At 56.6% G+C, this 18,268-nt stretch overlaps 2 protein-coding genes across 6 annotated transcripts in view; one reads left to right on the forward strand and one right to left on the reverse strand.

Moving 5' to 3' along the window:
* The first annotated feature begins 203 nt into the window (after nt 1-203).
* Nucleotides 204-4,834, forward strand: FAAP20 (FA core complex associated protein 20). The gene is made up of 5 exons (NM_001166564.1): nt 204-311; nt 589-724; nt 814-1,121; nt 3,819-4,105; nt 4,234-4,834. Exons 1-4 carry the CDS (start codon nt 250-252, stop codon nt 3,889-3,891), a joined length of 579 nt encoding a protein of 192 aa, NP_001160036.1. The 5' UTR covers nt 204-249; the 3' UTR covers nt 3,892-4,105; nt 4,234-4,834.
* Nucleotides 4,835-6,478: 1,644 nt separating this feature from the next.
* The window catches only part of PRKCZ (protein kinase C zeta), a 99,489-nt gene continuing 87,699 nt past the window's right edge, over nt 6,479-18,268 (reverse strand). For 4 of the 5 annotated variants that reach the window (XM_005217021.5, XM_005217019.4, XM_005217018.5 and 1 more), the window contains 8 exons: nt 13,243-13,329; nt 11,738-11,873; nt 11,464-11,551; nt 10,256-10,375; nt 9,384-9,463; nt 8,945-9,034; nt 7,060-7,175; nt 6,479-6,867 (listed from right to left, as the gene is read on the reverse strand). In XM_005217021.5, coding sequence (XP_005217078.1) covers nt 6,780-6,867; nt 7,060-7,175; nt 8,945-9,034; nt 9,384-9,463; nt 10,256-10,375; nt 11,464-11,551; nt 11,738-11,873; nt 13,243-13,329 — 805 coding nt within the window. In that variant the 3' untranslated portion in view covers nt 6,479-6,779. The remainder of the gene's footprint in view (nt 6,868-7,059; nt 7,176-8,944; nt 9,035-9,383; nt 9,464-10,255; nt 10,376-11,463; nt 11,552-11,737; nt 11,874-13,242; nt 13,330-18,268) is intronic. The other variant, NM_001077833.2, reaches the window with a different exon arrangement.

Genomic DNA, 18,268 nt, shown 5'->3' on the forward strand with positions numbered 1-18,268 from the left:
CAAGAGGGAGGTCATCCCACGGTCTGGGGGTCGAGTCCAGCGCCCAGATGGGAGTGCGATTTCGGGTCCACAGAGCTCTCTGCGCGGTGCTGGGGCATTGAGGAGGGGACCCTGGGCCCGCTCTTGTCTGGGCCGGGCTACCCAGGGCGGGCTCCTGGGGGTGTGTCTTGTTGTGGGCGGGGTCTGTGCCAGGGGCGGGGCCTGGCGCGCCGGCCGCTCATTTCCGCCGGACGTGGGGCGTCTGGGTGGATGGAGGCTACGCGGAGGTCGCGGCTGAGTCTGAGCCGCCGGAGGCCGCCCTTGGGGGTCCGGTGAGGTTGGGGGCTGGGGGTAGCGGGAGGCGGGGGGCGGGAAGCGTCCTGGGTGGGGCCTAGTGTCCCCGGCCCAGCGGTAGCCGGGTGTCACGCCCCCACGTGCTCCCTGGAACCCGCCTCGGTCCCGCCCCGCCAGCCCTCCTTCCGCCCCACTCCCTCCCCACTGCAGAGCTGCACCCCCAGTCTCTCCCGGTTGAGTCCTCCTTCCTGTTCCCCGAGGGCGCCGCTCCCCGCTTCCCCTGTGCTGTGATTATGCCCACCCTCGCCGCCCCAGGCCTCGGAGCAATACCGCCGGGTCCCTCCCGGACGGCGGCGAGTGCGCGAAGCTGTGGACTGAGTTGCTGCGCACCGCGAGCGCAGACCTGAACGTGGACGGCGAGCTGCCGCCGCTGCCCGCTTTCCCCGACCAGGTGCGTGTGAAGTGGTCCCCGCGTGGCCCCGGGTCTCCAGCTGTGCCGGGGCGGGCAGGCGGGCGCGGTCCGACGACTCCTTTTTGCAGGAGCCCAGGCGCAGTCCTGAGCGTCCGCCCCCGGAAACATTCACCGTGGGAACCGAGACCTTCTTCTGGACGCCCTTCCCGGCGCCCTCGCCGGGGCGAGGCGGGAACTCGGGCGGCTCCGACCTTGTGCTCAGCGCGGTCCGGGGGCGCACGGGGTCCCCCCAACAATATGCAGCGCCCGAGCTCCGCGGAACCCCCAGCGCCGAGGAGCAGCCCTCGGAGGAGCAGCCCTCCCAGCGACAGTCGTCAGTGGACGGTGCGATGACCTTGCAGAGCTGTCCCATGTGCCAAGTCGACTTCGCCCCCGGGTGAGTGGCCCCCTAGGCCTCCCTCTCCTCCACTGCCACCCCCGTGGCCCCTGCCCTGTTTGGAAACCACAGGCAGTTTCTGAAGGCTAGGGTACCTTAGCTCAACTCTGGCTTTTTAAAGTGAAATTTCATGCATAGAAAGTTGGCAAAGTGCAGAGGCGGTGCTGATCAGCCGGAGGGCACAGGGCTGGGGGTCTGAAAGTCCCCCTGCAGGTACACCGGCCTGAGACCCTGCTGACAGGCTGCAGCCTCCCAGACACACCCCCTGCAGTGTGAAGGCAAGGAGGCTCTGGCTTTATTGGGGTCCACACTGACACCCGCCGGTGAGACTGCCTCCAGGGCCAGTCTGGGCTGTGGGTCACAGAGCAGTTTTTTGTTAGGGTCCCTCGGACAACCTTCCCCATGGGTGGACTGCCGGTTTTAAAAATGAAGACTCTGTTTCAGTGTCTAGAGATGCCTTTTTTTGTTTTAGAAATCTGACATATATGCATTTTTTAAAGTAAGGTAATGGAATTTGACTTTGCTAAGTCCCACCTGTCCAGCTTTTGAGCCATGTGTCACATAGCTAAGGACACAGGCGTGGGGGTCAGGACAGCAGGAAGGAGCTTGGTCGGATGTAGGGGATAGATGGCAGGTTTTGGTAGCTGGTCTTACTCTGTGTGGCCTGTGGCCTGGAGACTGTGTTGAATTACATGCCTCGTCCCTGGTTTTTTGGAAACAAAACCAGCCCTAGGGGTGAAGGAAATGGCAGCTGATGACAAAAAGTTATCACAACAGTTACCAAAATGTGCAGCACAGACTGCAGAAAGGAGAAGAAACATGATCTGCATTCAGATATCCAGGCTCCTCCAATGGTGATGTTTCACAGGAACCAAGTCTTTGAGAGCTTGGACAGTTCACTGTGCAGGGAGCGAGGGCGAGGGGGTGGCTGTTCCCAGGAGGACCTGTGGTGAAGCCCCCCAGTAGGCACAGGTCTGCCGTGGCAGCAGGGCAGGTGTGGCGGCTTCGCTGAGATGCCTGTGCTCTGGAGAATTTGTAAAATGTCCTCAGACCCAGCGTTTCACTGAACACACCTCTTACCCCATATTGAGGCTCTTGGATGGTTGCGGGCTGAAGACACCAGCTCCCTTGCCAGTCCTGAGGAAGCCGTGAACACTTTTGGAAATACTAAGTCCTCTTGATTCGTACCAGTTTAGAGAAACCCAGGGACAGAAATATCATCGGAAGCCCTGGAGGGAAATTCATTTTCTTGGCAGAAGATGCCTTTGAAGCTTTCTGACACTGTCAGGGCACCCCAGCCCTGCCTCTCTGTTGTAGGAGCAGCTTTTGTTTTTGGATCGCTTGCTTTTCTAAACAGTCTAAGAAGGGAGTTCCTAAGACTTTGGAAGGATGTTGGAAAGAAAGTTCCAGTCTGAGCTCTTTGAGCAGTCAGCTAAGGCTTGGCAGAATGCCTCAGCGTAGGTGTTGGTGTGGACGGTCCAGGTCTCCATGCGCCTGGAGTGCTTCTTATACGTTCTTCCCTTTGATTAAGGAGAGTGTACCCTGGCCAGGCCCCACCCCAAGGCTGCAGTGACTTGGGGACCCCCCTCCCTGGGGACAGGCCAGGGCACGAGGGAGCAGAAATGAGTCTTGTGTCTAGAAACACGTTTGCTTTCAGGATTCTGGGTAATGTTTATGACCAGAGGGGGAAGCCCTGCCACCCTCTGAGCAGCGGAGGGATGGGGGCTGGGGGATGGGAGGTGGCTGCTGGTCTGCAGGAGGCACGGACAGCCTGGGTGCTTTGGGCAACCTAGTGCTTACAGGTCACTCAGAACCGGTGGTTCTCCAAGCTTCCTCTCTGACACCGAGGGCTGTCACAATGGTGGATTCCACAGACTGCATGCGAACACCCCTCCAGGTCCCTGTACCACAAGCTCTGGGGTAGTCAGGAAGACTGGCTCCACCTGCCACTTGACAGGAAGATGAGTCCCTGCATTTGCACGAGACCCAGGTTGGCCCGTGGGGTCTCACTGGCCCCTAGGCCCCTTGTACTGCTGGGTGTCCTGGAAGGTCTGGGCCATCAGTCCACACAGCAGGCTTTGGGCTCGAGTGGGATCTGCCTCAGAGCTCTCGTTGAGGGGGTTCTGAGGAAACCCCAGACAATGCTCCCCACTGAGGGACAGCACAGGCAGCGCCCAGACCCTCATGGGCCATCCCCTCCCCAGCAGGGCCAAGTCTGGCCCGAGGTGCATGCCCACCCTCATAGTGACTGCTCTCTATGGTGAGGTGCCACCCTTTACTCCCTGTCTTTTCCCAGTGGTTGTCAGAGGAGGGAAGGGTCGCCCGGGGCACATGTGATAAGAGCTTCTGCCTGAGAAGGGGTGGGGAAGACCCCGCCCTCCATCTCAGGGCCCGATTCTGCTGAGCCCACCTACACCCTTCACCCGCAGGTGGGTTCTCGGGGTTTTTCAGACACAGGGTCCCGGCCCTCAGATGCAGGCGCTTGAGGAGTCTGGTGCCCTGGGGACCTTGGACCCAGGAACAGGGTCTGGAAAGGCCCTTTCTCATTGGGGGACCCCTGCCCCCTGTTCTGCCAGCTGAGGGGACCATCCTGGGTTTTTCTGTTATCAGCTCCCAGGAGGGGTGTGAAAGTGAGAGACACATACTCTGGCTGGGCACCCTCCCCGCCCATGACCCTCCCCTCTCCTCTGCTCACAGGCTGGCGCAGCTGGACATCGATGGCCACCTGGCCCAGTGCCTGGCAGACAGCACGGATGACATAGAGTGGTGAGCAGCCTGGCCAGTGCCTCCCCCGCCCTGGCTGGGCCACCTCCTCTCTGCTCTGTCCCCAAAAGCTGCATATTAAAGCACGTCGGCGTGAAGCGCTCGTGTCCTATCTCTTTGTGTTGATACCGAAACACTGAGTCCTTTTTCCTTTTCTGCTGATGCTGAGCGATGTGATGACTGAGGTGGACAGGGCCACCCAGCAGACGGACCAACCCCAGGTGGGTGACAGGGACAGTGTCACCAGCAGTGAGAGTATTTGAACTCAGGGTGGCTTGGGAATGGATGCTTTGCTGACTCCATGAACTTGACTCGGGCTTCATGACCATGTTTGAATTTGAATCCCCAGGTGAACCTGCTCCTGCAGCTGCAGGGAGGCAGAGCAGCCCCTGGAATTTGCAGAGAGGGATCAGGTCCGCCTGCTGACGTCCTGTGTGAGCTTTGTCTTGGAGGCCCTGTGCAGGGGGTCTTCTCTCCTGTGCCGTCAGTCCACAGGTTCTGGAAAAGCCTCATCTTCAGCTCAGCCATGGCTGCAAAAGTCTAAGGTTACCGTCCAGAAGTCAGTATTTTCAAGAAAGGCTTCAGGCAAGCCATGAAAAGACACGGAGGAAAACTCCGTGCACACGGTACAGTGAAAGGCTACAAGCTGAGCAATTCCAACTCTAGGCTGTTCTGGAAAAGGCAGAACGCATGGAGACAGCGAAAAGATCAGCGGTTATCAGGGATTAGTGGGGAGAGGGTATAAACAGGCAGAGCACAGAGGATTTTTAGGGCAGAAAAACACTTTATGACTTGACGTGTCAGTGCAGCCTCTCATTTGCAACAAGTGCACCCCCTGGGGATGTGAAGGCGGGGGCTGGGGAGAAGGGGTCTCTGTCTTCCTCCCCACCAGAAATGGAAGTGAGGGACCTAAAACTGCTCTGAAAAATAAAACTTGTTTTTAAAAAGCATCTTCAGAAGCCTTTGTTCCTGGAGATACCTACTTTTAATGAAAATGACGACAGCACGCGTTGTCATTAAAGTCTTTAATAACGTGCAAGACTTGAGCAGCTGTGGCCCTGGTGGGCATGCCCTCTGCAAAAGGAAGGCCAAGGCCACGGCCCACCACTCACTGTACAAAACCACAGAACGTGTCTCCTGCTTCACAGTCCTGAAGGCGCCCGTTTCCAAGAACCATATCAGAGGACATGCCGTGTTGTGACTGGAACCGCTGGACCCACCTGGGCACATCCTTTGCCTTCTAAATTTATAAAAGCATGGGACCATGCACAAAATCACCCTGGCCAGGAGCCCAGGTTACACATAGGTCTGTACACCAGCAACCACACTGGCGACTAGGAGGCTGTATCTGGCACCACCGCAGCGTTGACATCAATGCCGTAAGTGTGAACAAATCTGCGGCCCCTATACTGTCTGAGCAGAGGTGTCACTGTCCCTGAGGTGGCACGTGACCCCGTTTGTGGGCACACTGGGGTCTCCCCAGGTGACTGCATAGCCCTCCTATGATGTCACCACAGGGTCACCACACCCACCAGGCCCGGGCAGCCCTGACTCTGGCCCAGGGCCCTCACTTCCATTTTGGGGGGTGGGGGTGGGGAGGTGCAAGTCTCCACATTCTAGAGGTGCTGGCCTGCCACTGGGGCCTGGCTGGGATGCCCAGGGAGTCTGGGGGCACCAGGGGAGGCTGGTGTGTCTGTGCAGGGTCAGGCCAAGCCAGCAGCTTCTTTATTTTCAACTGCTGTTATCTGCTCCAGGCCGCTGCCACACTGAGAGAAGCGAGGCCCAAGGGTGCATGGCGATGTGGGACCCACACCCACAAGGGACATCCAGGGACCAGTGTCCTGAGGGTGCACAAGGCCCTCCTCCCCACTCTGCCTGGCCTGAGCCACACTTGACAATATCAGGGACTTAAAAAACCCACATGATTTACCTCTTTCTAAAAAACCTTGGGTTCAGCCTTTTACCTAAGACGGAGGGTGGCCTGGTGGCCCCACCGTGCCCCCTGCAGGTCATGGGAAGGAGGAGGTGAGCCCTGCCGGGAGGTGCATCCTTCTAAATATTTTAAATCTTATTCCTTTAAGGCTAGGGCCCATCATACACATACCCTTTTAATATGTCTAATTCTGAGCATTATTACTCCTGATAAAAATACTCTCCAAAAATCTGATACATAACACAAGACATAATGCAGGCACTGCTTAGTGTTTCCAGAAATATATTTTGTGCAGATTTCTTTTTCAACTTTGTGGGTTTTTTTTTTTTTTGGTTTGCGGGTGCTTTGGTGAGCCTTGTTTTAGAACCTCTATGACCCAATTTTCCTGGTCAGTCTAAGGCCCGGGTTGGGACCGATGGAGCCCACCTGGTGAAGGTGTAACCTGGGCGTCAGACCACAGGAACTGCTGACATGCTCGGTATGAAAATACTTGTTAAATATTAACAACAGGAACTTACCAGGATTTAGAAAATGTTCCGAATTTGTATAAACTCCACTGCGCAGGCACTTACACTCCGGCCATGCCTCCTCCGCGTGGGCCGCGCCTGCGACTCTGGGCGGGTGCCCCCCGCGGAAAAAAGGCATCAGAGGGAAGCGCCAGCATCAGAGGGACACTTTATTCCTCGGGACATTACAGGCCAACTCCAGGTGGAGCAGGTCAGTTCTGCTTCTGTGGAAAGTGTGCACCTTCGAAGTTGGGGGCAGTTTCTCCCTCGGACACGGTCACCGTGGCCCCTGCGGCGCAGGCGCGAGAAGCAAGTTCCTCTGGGCCTGAGGCCCATGGGCCGCACGGGGAGGCTGTTCTGCCCTGGGCACCGGCCCACGCCCGGCCCCGCATGCATGCGCAGGGGTCAGGGCCAGGGCCAGGGCCGTCCACGTGTCCACAACGAGAGCGCGGCGCCTCATACGGACTCCTCAGTGGACAGCAGCAGTGGGTTGATGTACTCGAACCCTTCAAACTCTGACTGGTCGATCCTCTTGATTACGTCCCTGTGGCGCAGGACAGAGGAGGCTTGGTGGGCGTGTTCGAGACCTGGCCCTGTCTCGCCCCGCAGCTAAGGACGCCCCACCCCTGCATGGGACTCCTCCCCAACAAAGTTCAGGACGCCCTGCCTCCACCTGGGATACTTCCTCCCCGCCCCTGCAGCTCGACACCCTGCCCCACCGTGGTGCAGGCCTTACTCGTCGTCAGGGGTCAGCTGCACCGGCTCGCTGGTGAACTGCGTATCGAAGTTGTCCAGGCCATAGTCGTCTGTGATCTGCGGCTGGAAGGGCGGGAGGGCCTGCTTCTTCCCCAGCTGCAGGAAGATATACGGTCAGAGCCACTTGCGCCGTCTCGGCGCTTTGCAAACTCAAACCACAGAATCAAACAGAAAAAAGGGTGCTTAAGTATATACAGCTCGTTTGATGGTCAATTGTTTTTCTCTAAAGTGTAGCAGAAATTTCTGCCAAAGTCAGAAAAACTCTACGTGAGCTGAAAAGTGCTGGCAGCACAGACCATGAGAGACATACCCCATGCCATCGAGGGCCTGCAACCCCACTCCTTAAACCAAAGGAGGCTGGTTTAGGGAGTTTTAATCTTGGAACCCTGGTGGTAAGAGAGCTGGGGCTTGGTAGGGATACCTATGTTCCACTGGGACCCCTCCTCCCGAGAAGCCTTAAACAGCCATTTCTAGTATTCTAGACTAGTATTCCTAATCCCAAAGGGATGCACGTCTCATCTTGGGGGTTGAGACATAGTGGTGTCTGGAGAGGGTAGAGTCACGTGGAGGACGTAGAGCAACTCACGAGTGGTTCCAATCACCGAGGGGGGCGGGCATGGGCCCCCAGGTTCATATACTCTACCTCTTCTCCCCTCCCTCCACCAAGTGTGTGCTGCACACAGGTGCTGGGCCAGGCCTGCTCCTCAGACCTCAGATAGAGCCACACTGAGGCATGGAGATCCCTGCCCGGAGGGACCGTCCCAGTCAGAAGGGAAGCTGGAGCCAGAGGACAGGCAGGAGCCAGTCCTCCAGTTGGACCACTGTACTCTCACAGCTGGGACAGCTTGATTCAGGGGGTGGATGACCCCGGCCTTTCAGGACTGGCTGCTGCCTTCCCTTGGAGGGTCCTGAGTGAGCCAGCCTGGAAACCCCTGCCTGGGTGGGGCCTCCACGTGACCAGGTTGGAGACATGGAACTGTCCCAAGGTCCCTGTAGGGAGAGAGCTCCAGCCAAGTCAGAAATAAGCCTCCAGTCCACTTCAGCTCACCCTGTCTTTGCATTGTGGGGCCAGGGCCCTTAGGAACACCACTTATGGCAACAAAAGCAAACTGGGCCTGGAAGGTTGAAACAGGTCCTGTAAGTTTGGGGGATTTGGGAAGCTGAACACACAAGTTCTGCTAATGAAGTTGGTGCAGGAAATGAGAATGTCACAGAGATGAATCCCCCAGTCCCGCCCGGTAGTGTCAGGGCTGAGGCCAGCACACCCAGGCCACCTGGAGAGGCACACCTATCTCTCTCACCCAGGGGATGCAGGAGGGGGGTGCGGAACAGAGGGGATGGGTGGACCCCACTGGCAGAAGGGGGCTACCAGTGTGTGTATGTGCATGCATGCAGGTGCCCACACACCCATGTGCACACGGCGATCCCAGGGCCCCGGGTGGCAGCACTGGGGGTGGGAGAAGGCCCAGACCCAGAAGGTTGAGTCCCCAGGACTGGGTGGGTCAAGGGCCACTGTAGGGGGAGGGGCCACAGCGCACCTAGGTGTCTAGTTGGGACTAGCTAGATGGTTAAGTGGAAGTATCTGTGAGCTGACTCAGGGCGTGGACATGGAGCTCAATCAATGGGTGTATGGCTGTGCTCATCCACCCAAACACACCCCCACAGGACACCCAGCACAGCATGAATTGGACACCCCAGCAAGGCTGCTCTCAGGACCTTCAGGAAGCACTGCCACCAGGGCCTTGTCACAGCCCGCCTCCTTGTTCTCAATCAGTGTTTCCCAATGCACCCCCATTTCCACCCATCCTGCCCCCTGGAGGCCCCTGCCCCCCAGAGAGGTGCGTATCAGGTTCCAACCACTTTACCAGGTCCCAGTCTATACTGCGGAAGAAGGCGTGAGACTTGATATCAGAAAATCCAGTCTGCGGCCGGCAGCCAAGCCTCTCCTTGGGGTCCTGGGGGGTCAGAGTTCAAATGAGGACAAGTCAGCACAGAGTAGGGCAGCCCTACTCAGTAGCGGGTGTTAAACAGCATCAGCAAAGCAAACCATCCATGGCCGGCCCCCGACCCAGGTGAAACTGCTTCCTCCCAACAGGTTAAGCTCCTTCAGGAAATGCCTCCTTGGCATAGTATCTCCTCATTATCTTTTGTCAAGTGTGAATAAGCAGCCATAGGACCACCAAGGAAGGAAGCAGAGTCACACCCACGTCCAGCACTGAACTAGCAGACCAGGTGGTAAAGCCTCAACCCCAGTAGCTGAGGAAGGGCTGCAGCCATGGCCGCTGGGGTGCCACAGGGGCATACCTTGTTTAAAAATCCTTTCAACACGTGGGAGGCCTTGACGGACAGGAACCGGGGGATCCGGATGGGCTTCTCCAGGATGACTGCAGGACCGGAGGAGAGAGTTGTTCCTTCTGCTGCCCCTCCTCCAGCTCCCCCTCCTCACCCCCAGCCTGTCAGCTCTTCCCAGCAGCCTGCAAGGTACTGGGAACCTTTTCCAGGAGAGAGGGTCGCAGCAGTCACGGTGGCCTGGGCCTCTTCCTGCACCCCAGCAGGGTCTCCAAGCCTCAGAGGCCCTGGTGCCCATAATCAGGCATGCTCATGATCAGGGATGAACCAACGGCAGCTCAGCTGGTCCTGTCTTCCCACGTCCACAGGCGCAAGACAACACTGGGACACCTTCCCCATCCACAGGCACAAGAGGGCACTGTGGGACAGCCTCCCCAGGTCCACAGGCACAAGAGGGCACTATGGGACAGCCTCCCCATGTCCACAGGCGCAGGAGGGCACTGTGGGGACAGCCTCCCCACGTCCACAGGCGCAGGAGGGCACTGTGGGGACAGCCTGGGTCAACATCCTGGGGGCAGTCAGTTCTGCTCCAGGGGCCCAGATGGCAAGGAGCTGAGGCTGAGCACAGCCCCCGCTGGGACTCAGGTGCACACCGGAGGTGGGGAGAAGGGGGCCTGGACTAAATCAGGACAGATTCTTTCTCATGGATGTGAAAGAGCAGTATCCTCCTGCCCACCATGCTTTGCTCCCTGAGAGCCAGTAGTGGACAGGTGGCCCCACCTAGTCTATGGCAGCCACAGCAACCAGTCAGGAGACTCTTTCACCCCCACTTCTAAAAGGGGAAAACACACAGGGCATGGAGGGAATAGGACATATGGCCCACGCACCTTGGAAAAGGTAGTCTTCAGTGTTCATGTCGGGGTTGTCAGTGATGATGTCGAAGGGGGAGCGGCCTGCCATCATCTCGAACATCAGCACGCCCAGCGCCCACCAGTCCACGCTGAACCCTGAGGGAGAGCCAGGCTGGTCAGGCCAGGATTCTCCATTTGTGCTATCCAGTCACAGGCAACAGCTGTGACCTGGGCCTGGACCACAGCTGAGGCTGGGTGTCCCCAGCATCTCCAGGTGGCCTGGCCTCCACTCTGTCCACCGTCTTGGCGGTTGTAAAGCTGTCTTCATATGAAGGAAGCCCAGGGACAGCCAGCCGCCCCCGATGTCCAAAGGTGTGAAGCTCTGTCACACAGAGGACCCCCATCCTGGGAGGGCTATAGACTCTGCTCTGGACCATGGCTGCTGTCCATCCTCCTTGTTTGGTTATTAAGTGACTTCAATTGTACTGGCCTCCCGGGTGCCCAGGGATCTGAGGGGGAAGAGAACCTGCCCACCCTGCTACCCCCCAATTTCAATGGCAAAGAAAATATGTGGAACTATTTGAAAGAGTACTTGTGATGGGAAAACAGCAGAACCCAAAAATGCAAGGGGTGTGCACACACAGACACGTATGTACATATGTTCTAATCTCATTTTCATTTCACACCCAGAGGAGGGTGTGGATGCACTCCAGTGTCACAGGGGCTGTGGGTGGTTCTGGTGGGTTTGGGGAACCCACACTCGTGGGCGGCACCAGTGGCTTGGGACCCCTGCTTGGGGCCTGTCTTTGCATTGTCTTCTTCCCAAGCCTTTTGGGCTCCATGACCAGAGGGATCCTGTCCAGTGAGCTCCCCAGGGGACACTCAGGTGGACACATGGGACAACAGCTGGGACTGAGGCCAGGTGATGACCTGGGGCTGGACAAAGTAAGGGTGTGTGTTTTAGTGGAATTTGGTCAGGAAACCCTCTTCCTGGCAGCTGGGCCCGCTCCCCAGAGACCCTGGTTAGGACCCCGGCAGGGTTAGCCCCACTAGGATTGCCTCCTTCCCTCTGTGCTCCATCACAGAGTCTCCGGCAGAGGCAGCTCCCAGGGCTCAGGGTGTCCTGGTCCACTTCCGACTCAGATCCAAGTCCCTGGGCAAAGGAGGGTCTCAGGGCTTGGGGTGTCTGGGTGTCCTGGTCCACTCCAGCCTCAGAGCTGAGTGCCTGTCCCACCCGTGCTCACCATACTCTTCTCCGCGCAGGATTTCAGGGGCGATGTAGTTCGGGGTTCCGCAGAAAGTGCTTGTTGTATCACCAGGGCCCAGGCCTTCCTGTGGGGACAAAGCCAATTACCAGGAGGGAGGGCACCCCCAGACACGCCCCCACTAGTGGGAGAATGCAGAGGACTGTGGTCATGTGGAGGTGCCGGAGACCAGGCATGGGTGAGATGGTGCGGACGCCAGGCTGGCCATGACCCTGGGAGGCGGGCGGGTAGGAGCAGTGGGCGGGATGCTCACCTTGCACATGCCATAGTCCGTCAGCTTGATGTGGCCATCGGCGTCAAGGAGGACATTGTCCAGCTTCAGGTCCCGGTAGATAATCCCTCTCTCGTGTAGGAAGTTGAGTGCGATACAAATTTCAGCAGCATAGAACCTGGGGAAGGGGCAACACCTGTCATCAGCAGAGATAACCCAAACAGGAACCTGGACAGGAGGACACAAGACCTTGGAATTCTCTACTGATGAGCTCATGGGCCAATAGGACTGGGCAAGACACACGTGGGCCCACAGGACCGGGAAAGACAGGCAGCATCCCTATGGTCAGGGAGACACAACCCAAACCTACCATGAGACACCACCTCACACCTACCAAGACAGCCACTATACAACAGGCCCCCCATCCCCTCGAACAGAAAATGACAAGTGCTGGCAAGGATGTGGAGAAACTGCAACCCTCATGCACTGCTGGTTGGGATGTAAAATGGTGCAGCTGCTGTGGAAAATAGCTTGGAAGGTCCTCAGAACATTAAAAATAGAATTATCATGTGACCCAGCAATTCCACTTCTGTGAATAACTCGAAAGAATTGAAAACAGGGGCTCAAATGGGTATTTGTACCCCCTTGTTCACAGCAGTACTATTCACAGTAGCTAAATCATGGAAGCAACCCAAGTGTTCGTCAAAAGATGAGGATAAAATGTGGTCCATTCCTGTGATAGAATAGGATCCAGCCTTGGAAAGGGAGGAGGTGCCGACACTGACACCTGCTCCAATGTAGATGGACCTTAGGACATGACACGGAGTGAAACAAACCAGATGCAGGAGGATGCATCCTATGTGATTCCACTTCTCTGAGGTCCCTGGAGGAGTCAGAGTCACAGAGACAAAGTAGGAGTGTGTGGGTTGAGGGAGGGGATGTGGAACGAGTGTTTTATGGGGACAGAGCTTCGGTCCAGGAAGAGGAGAAAGTCCTGGCAATGAAAGTCCTGGAGACGAAAGTCCTGGAGATGGTGTTGGGCATGGCTGCACAGCAATGTGAATGTGCCTGATGCCACTGGCTGTGCACTTAAAAATGGTTGAGGTGGGAATTTTATGTTATGCGTATTTTTCCACAATTAAAAAAGGAGAACATGAGCATGTGGGGTTCTTGATTTATTACTTGCCTCTCCCCAAAAAGGACCTATGGTGACTCACAGTGCCATGTGGAATTATTTTTAAGTGAGGAAATGAGGAAAAGGGAAAAAAGTATGGGAAAACAGGAAAGAGATGTGTATGGGGTGGAAATAAATGCCCCACCCACCTGTGAGGTCGAGGCTGTAGGGGGGAGGGGGTAGCCAATGTGGTCAGTGTCCCTGAGAATCATTTAATAACAAAGATCATCCTGCTGAGGCCGGATGGCATCACTGCGTACACTGAGCGCCGAGGGTCAGGACCAAGGCCGGGTCACTCCCAGGACCCTCCAGGCTGTGGCCTGGCCTCCCCTGCCCCTCCCCCCACCCCCGTGCCTGCCCCAGCTGCACCCACCTGGCGTGCTCCTCGGGCAGCTTCCTCTGCCTCTGCATGTGGAACATGAGGTCGCCCCCGTTGACGTACTCGATGACCAGGAACAACCTGCAGGATACACAGGCTAGGGTTACCCTTGTCCTGAGAGGCCCAGGCAGGCGGCGACCAGACCATCCAACTCTGGGGTCAGTGGCAGGAGCCCCTCAGCTCTGATCCTGATGAAATAAAACTTGGGAGAGAAACTCTTGTCGACCACTCATGTCATTCAACACAGTTATTTACTCTCCCAATGATGCCTTTAGAGGGCTTCCCTGGTGGCTTAGATGGTAAAGAATCCACCTGCAATGTGGGTGACCTGGGTTCGATCCCTGGGTTGGGAAGATCTCCTGGAGAAAAGAACTGTTTCCCACTCTAGTATTCTGACCTGGAGAATTCCACGGACAGAAGAGCCTGGCAAGCTACAGTCCACGGGGCTGCAAAGAGTCAGACACGACTGAGTGACTTTCACTTTTCACTTTCAATGATGCCTGGCCTGCCTTTGGGGTAAAAATGTAAAAATAAAGCAGGGCTGGTGGCCGGGGGTTCACTGGGGCTGGGAGGGCACTATGTGGCTGGTTGCTATGGAAGGCCTCCCCAGGGAGCAGAGGCCTGGATGGTGCGTAGGAAGAGGTGGAGGAGGGCAAAGCTGAGGGACCACCCTGCAAGGAGAGGGGCCCAGCTCAGCTGGAGAAGCCAGAAGGGCGGGTGCACCAGCTGGGGGACATCAGTGACCCTCTGGCCACTGTCTGGGTGGACCTGGGGCAGGGAGATGAGTAGGCTGAAGGAGACGAGGTGCTCAGCCTCCTGGTGTAGCTGGCCTGGAGGGCCTGAGGCAGAGCCCACAAAATGGCCAGTGGGGTAAGCAGTCAGGAGGGGAAGGGCTGGGTGGAACCATGGGAGGGTCCCATGCACCCCTCCTGTGGGACCCACCCCAAGATGCGGGTCCAGAGTAAGAGGGTCCAACATGCTGACTTGGCCACTGGGAATCTGCAATGCTACGGGTCTCCCAGAGGAGGGTGGGGCTGCTGGCTGGAGGGGCCTGTGATTGACAGGCCTCTAGGAGGGTGGGGCAGCAGGGTGGGTGGGGGTGCTGGTGGGAGGGCCCTGTGATTGACAGGCCTCTAGGAGGGTGGGGGTGCTGGTGGGAGAGGCCTGTGATTGATAGGCCCATTCTCTGGAGGCAGGCAGGGCTCTTCAGGTCCCTAAACAATTTACCTTGTGGTTTCTTTCCTTGATAGGATCCTCCTCACATTTAATAAGGTTCTATTTTCAAAATTAAATTCACACACGAATTCCCTGAAATGCCCTGCTGAGGCCAGCTTGTGGATTTTTAGGTAACAGTTCCTCTGGGTATGGAGAGGGGCGGCTTTCAGAGAGTCGAGAGCACAGAGGGAGCCCTTCTGAGCACTGGCAGCCCGTCTGCATCACCGGTGCGATGATGGCGATGCCCAACACGTGGAGCATGTGAACAAGCTACAGACCGCCTACCAAGCCTGTGATCACATATTTACACAAGAAACAATTCCTAAACGCACACAGCAGACATGGAGACTGAGGACTGTGTACTGGGGGAGCAGCCAGAGCTTTCCATGTGGTCCTGCAGGGCGGGACGGCTCTCATGCTTGGAGAGGGCCCAGTGACCCTGACCCTGACACTGGGCGGTCTGCGCTGTAGCTAAGTTTTACTCACACGTTTGCCTGTGGCTGCTTTCACGCTACAACAGAGGTGAGAGACGGAAAAGGCTTGCTGATGTGGCACAAACAGGACAAGGATGGCTGCACAGCCCCCACAGACCTTCGCGCGCTGTTCCAACATGTGTGCACGTTGAACCCTGGCAGCCACCCTGGGGGAAACGTGCAGGTGCTCAAGCCCTGGGGAGAGGCCCAAGGCCTCGCCACTAAAAAACAAGAGCGTTTATTCAGAACGCTGTGACTTCAAAGAACAGGACGAGATTTGCCACGGTGATCAGGGATGGCGCTGCCCCAGGAGACGTGTCCACCCTACGTGGATATTCCCCAGGGAATGGACGGTGGCCGCCCACATGGACAGAAAGAAGTGCCATCTTGGAGCTGGTGACAGACACCAACATGAGGCCTCGGGGAGCAGAAGAGATGTTTAAAACCCGAGAAAAGTAGCAGCAATGGTGGCTTCCTCTCTGGATCTGGAGGAAAGCCTATAACAGGGGTTTCACAGAAGCCATGTGACTGCAGTGGACACGGAGGCACACTTGGCTGGTCTGTGACTGCCACCTGGGGCCCCGGGGCTCAGGTAAGTCGCTGATCAAGGAATTCATTTAATCCGCAACACTGATCAGCTGTAACAACAGGGCAGAGTGGGTTTTTTGTTTTTCTTATTTTTTTGGCCATGCCATGTGGCACATGGGTCCCCAGTTCTCTAATATTTTTTTCCTTTTACAGATAAACATTAACACTACTTTTGACATTTAAAAAAAAATGTATCCTGGAGTTTAGTTGACTTACGATGTCATCTTAGTTTAGGTGTACTACCTTCAACATTTCTGTGGAGCAAACCCCTCAGGAGCCACCAGGGGCTGATTCACTCCGATGATGACACTTCAAGTGACTCCGATAAGCTGGCTGCTGTGACAAACACCCCAATGTCCATGGCCGAGCACAGCCAAGGGCCCGTCTCCGGGCTCAACTGGCTCTGCCCGTGAGCCCCAGATTGCATGGCTTGGTTGGCACGTGTGTGATGCCAGGACAGGAAAGAAGCCTCCCCCAGGGCCGAGACAGCAGGTCACGTTTCCTTAGTACTTAACTAAATGTACAGAATATAGTAAAAACTCACAAAACAGGATTAATCAAGAGCTGGAGACAGAAAGGGGCATAAACACCACAGTCCACTCCTGGGCCAGAGACCAGGGAAGGAGCCAGGCTGCAGAGTGGGGGCCAGAGATGCTACCCACCTGACCCCTCACCCAGGATAAACCTGGAAAGCCGGCCCCTCTGAGGGCTGAGGTGCCAGGGGGCAGGAGGGGACCACCTGAGCGCTTTCCTCATCTCAGGGCCAAGTCAGCCCAGCCTCCCTCCCCTATGGGGTAGATCACCAGCCTCACTCAGAGGGGACCCAGATGACACGGGACAGTGCTGAGATCAAGAGTAATGCCACCAGCATCTGACCACACCCACTCCCCAACCCGTGTCTGTCGATAAGGCTTTACTGGAACACTGCCTGCGTCCGTCTGCACCCCAGTGAGTAGCTGTCATAGAGACCATGTGGCCCTCAAAGGTGATGCTACTATCTGGTCTTCTGAGAAAAAGTGCTGACCCCCGGTATAAAAAAATAATAAGAACACAGTTCTCACAACTCTCACAAAATGTCAGGTGCTGTTCTAAGCACACCTGTGTATGAAACTTAACCCAAGAACTTCATGGTAGGTTCTAGGGGTTTTCTTATTTTAGACAGGTACATTGAGATGCTGGGAGGTCAAGTAATTTTCCCAGGACTACAGGTACTGTCTATGAGATCTGATACTGGGTGGCTTGGAGGAATCCAGAACGCACACCTGGAGCCCCACTTCCAGGTATAAGCCCCCCAACCACAGGGTGGCCACCCCCGTCCCCCTGAAGCTAGGGGACAGAAGAAAGGAACAGAGGAAGCAGACAAGGGCCTGGGCTTCTGATAATGAAAGACAGACAAAAAAGGAGGTCAAAAGCCAAAGGGGCATCTCAGGATGGACCAGGCTTGTTCCCAAAGAAAACACAGATCAGAAACGCTAGGCAACCCCTGGACCCACATGGTCAGAACCTGGTCCCTGACTCAGAAGGATGCTCACATGATCCTGCTTGCTCACTGTGAGCAAGCAGACCAGACAGAGACCACAGCTCAGGGACAGATACTGACAGGAAATTGATGACACCGGCCCAGAGAAACCTCCTTCTGGATGAGAGGACAAACAAGCCTCCAGCTCCCTGTAAAGGACGTGTGCCCACCACACCACCCAACACATGTCCGAGTTCCAGGGCGAGTGCGACTGGGCTGAGTCCAGCTCAAATGCAGGTGCCCTCACATGTGAAGGATGCCTGGAACATGAACCGCACGTTCACAGGAGACGTGCCTGATGATGAAATCAGGCAAAGTAGGAGAGACCAAAACAGCGGAGCAGCTGCAGAAGGACACTGAGGATATCACTACCTAGAAAATGTGAAAAGTACAGCGAGCAAAACTGGGCAGCAGGGAAGCCACCTTCTGAAATGCCCTTCTCCCCACGTGCGCCCTCATGCTGAGACCCTAGCCCATGGGGTCGGGGCTGCACGTGGACCATTTCAGGGGATCTGCATGGAGAACAGAGGCTGACGTGGCTCCGCCCACACCCGCTGTCACTCAGCACCCCGCTTTCTATTCTGAGTTTAAATTATGACAGGAACAAATGCTCTACCTTTTGAAAGTACTATGACTCATGCTCCTAGGGAGGGGGCACCTGGCCTCTCAAGGTCAAAGCTGATTCCTCTCGGGGTCACAGCCTCTTGTGCGGGTTCTTGCATTGCAGCCGCTGGTGTGTCCTGTGAGTGCTTCCGCCATCTCCAGGGCCCCCAGGAACCAGTTCTCCCCAACCCCCGTCAGGAGTAGGTGATCAGGCTGGACCCTGTGTCTGCTCACTGCAGACCCACCTGCTCCTCCTCTGATAACTGCTCATAAGAAGCTGGGTCTTATTCGCCAGGTTTTTGCTGCTGGGAGCCCACAGGCACAGCTCTGCTTGAGCAGGTGTCCACCGTTTGGCAGCACTGCAAGGACTCAGTGGGCCCCTGGCTCCACAGCAGGCGCTCGGGGGCAGACAACTCATGAGGAGCCTGGAGGAGGTGGTGCAGCAGCCAGCAGGTGCCCCGGCCACATCCCCACAGCCGTGCTGAATGCCGTAGGCCTTGCTGCCCCCTGCAGTGTCCACTCTGGTCTGTGTGGGGGTCCTGGTGGCTGCACTTGTCAGATGCTTTCCGACTCATGGGGGGTTCTATGTCAACAATGCCATCCACAGACTTGCAAAGGAGGT

This window comes from Bos taurus, chromosome 16, assembly GCF_002263795.3.
Source record: "Bos taurus isolate L1 Dominette 01449 registration number 42190680 breed Hereford chromosome 16, ARS-UCD2.0, whole genome shotgun sequence".
NCBI classification, from domain to species: domain Eukaryota; kingdom Metazoa; phylum Chordata; class Mammalia; order Artiodactyla; family Bovidae; genus Bos; species Bos taurus.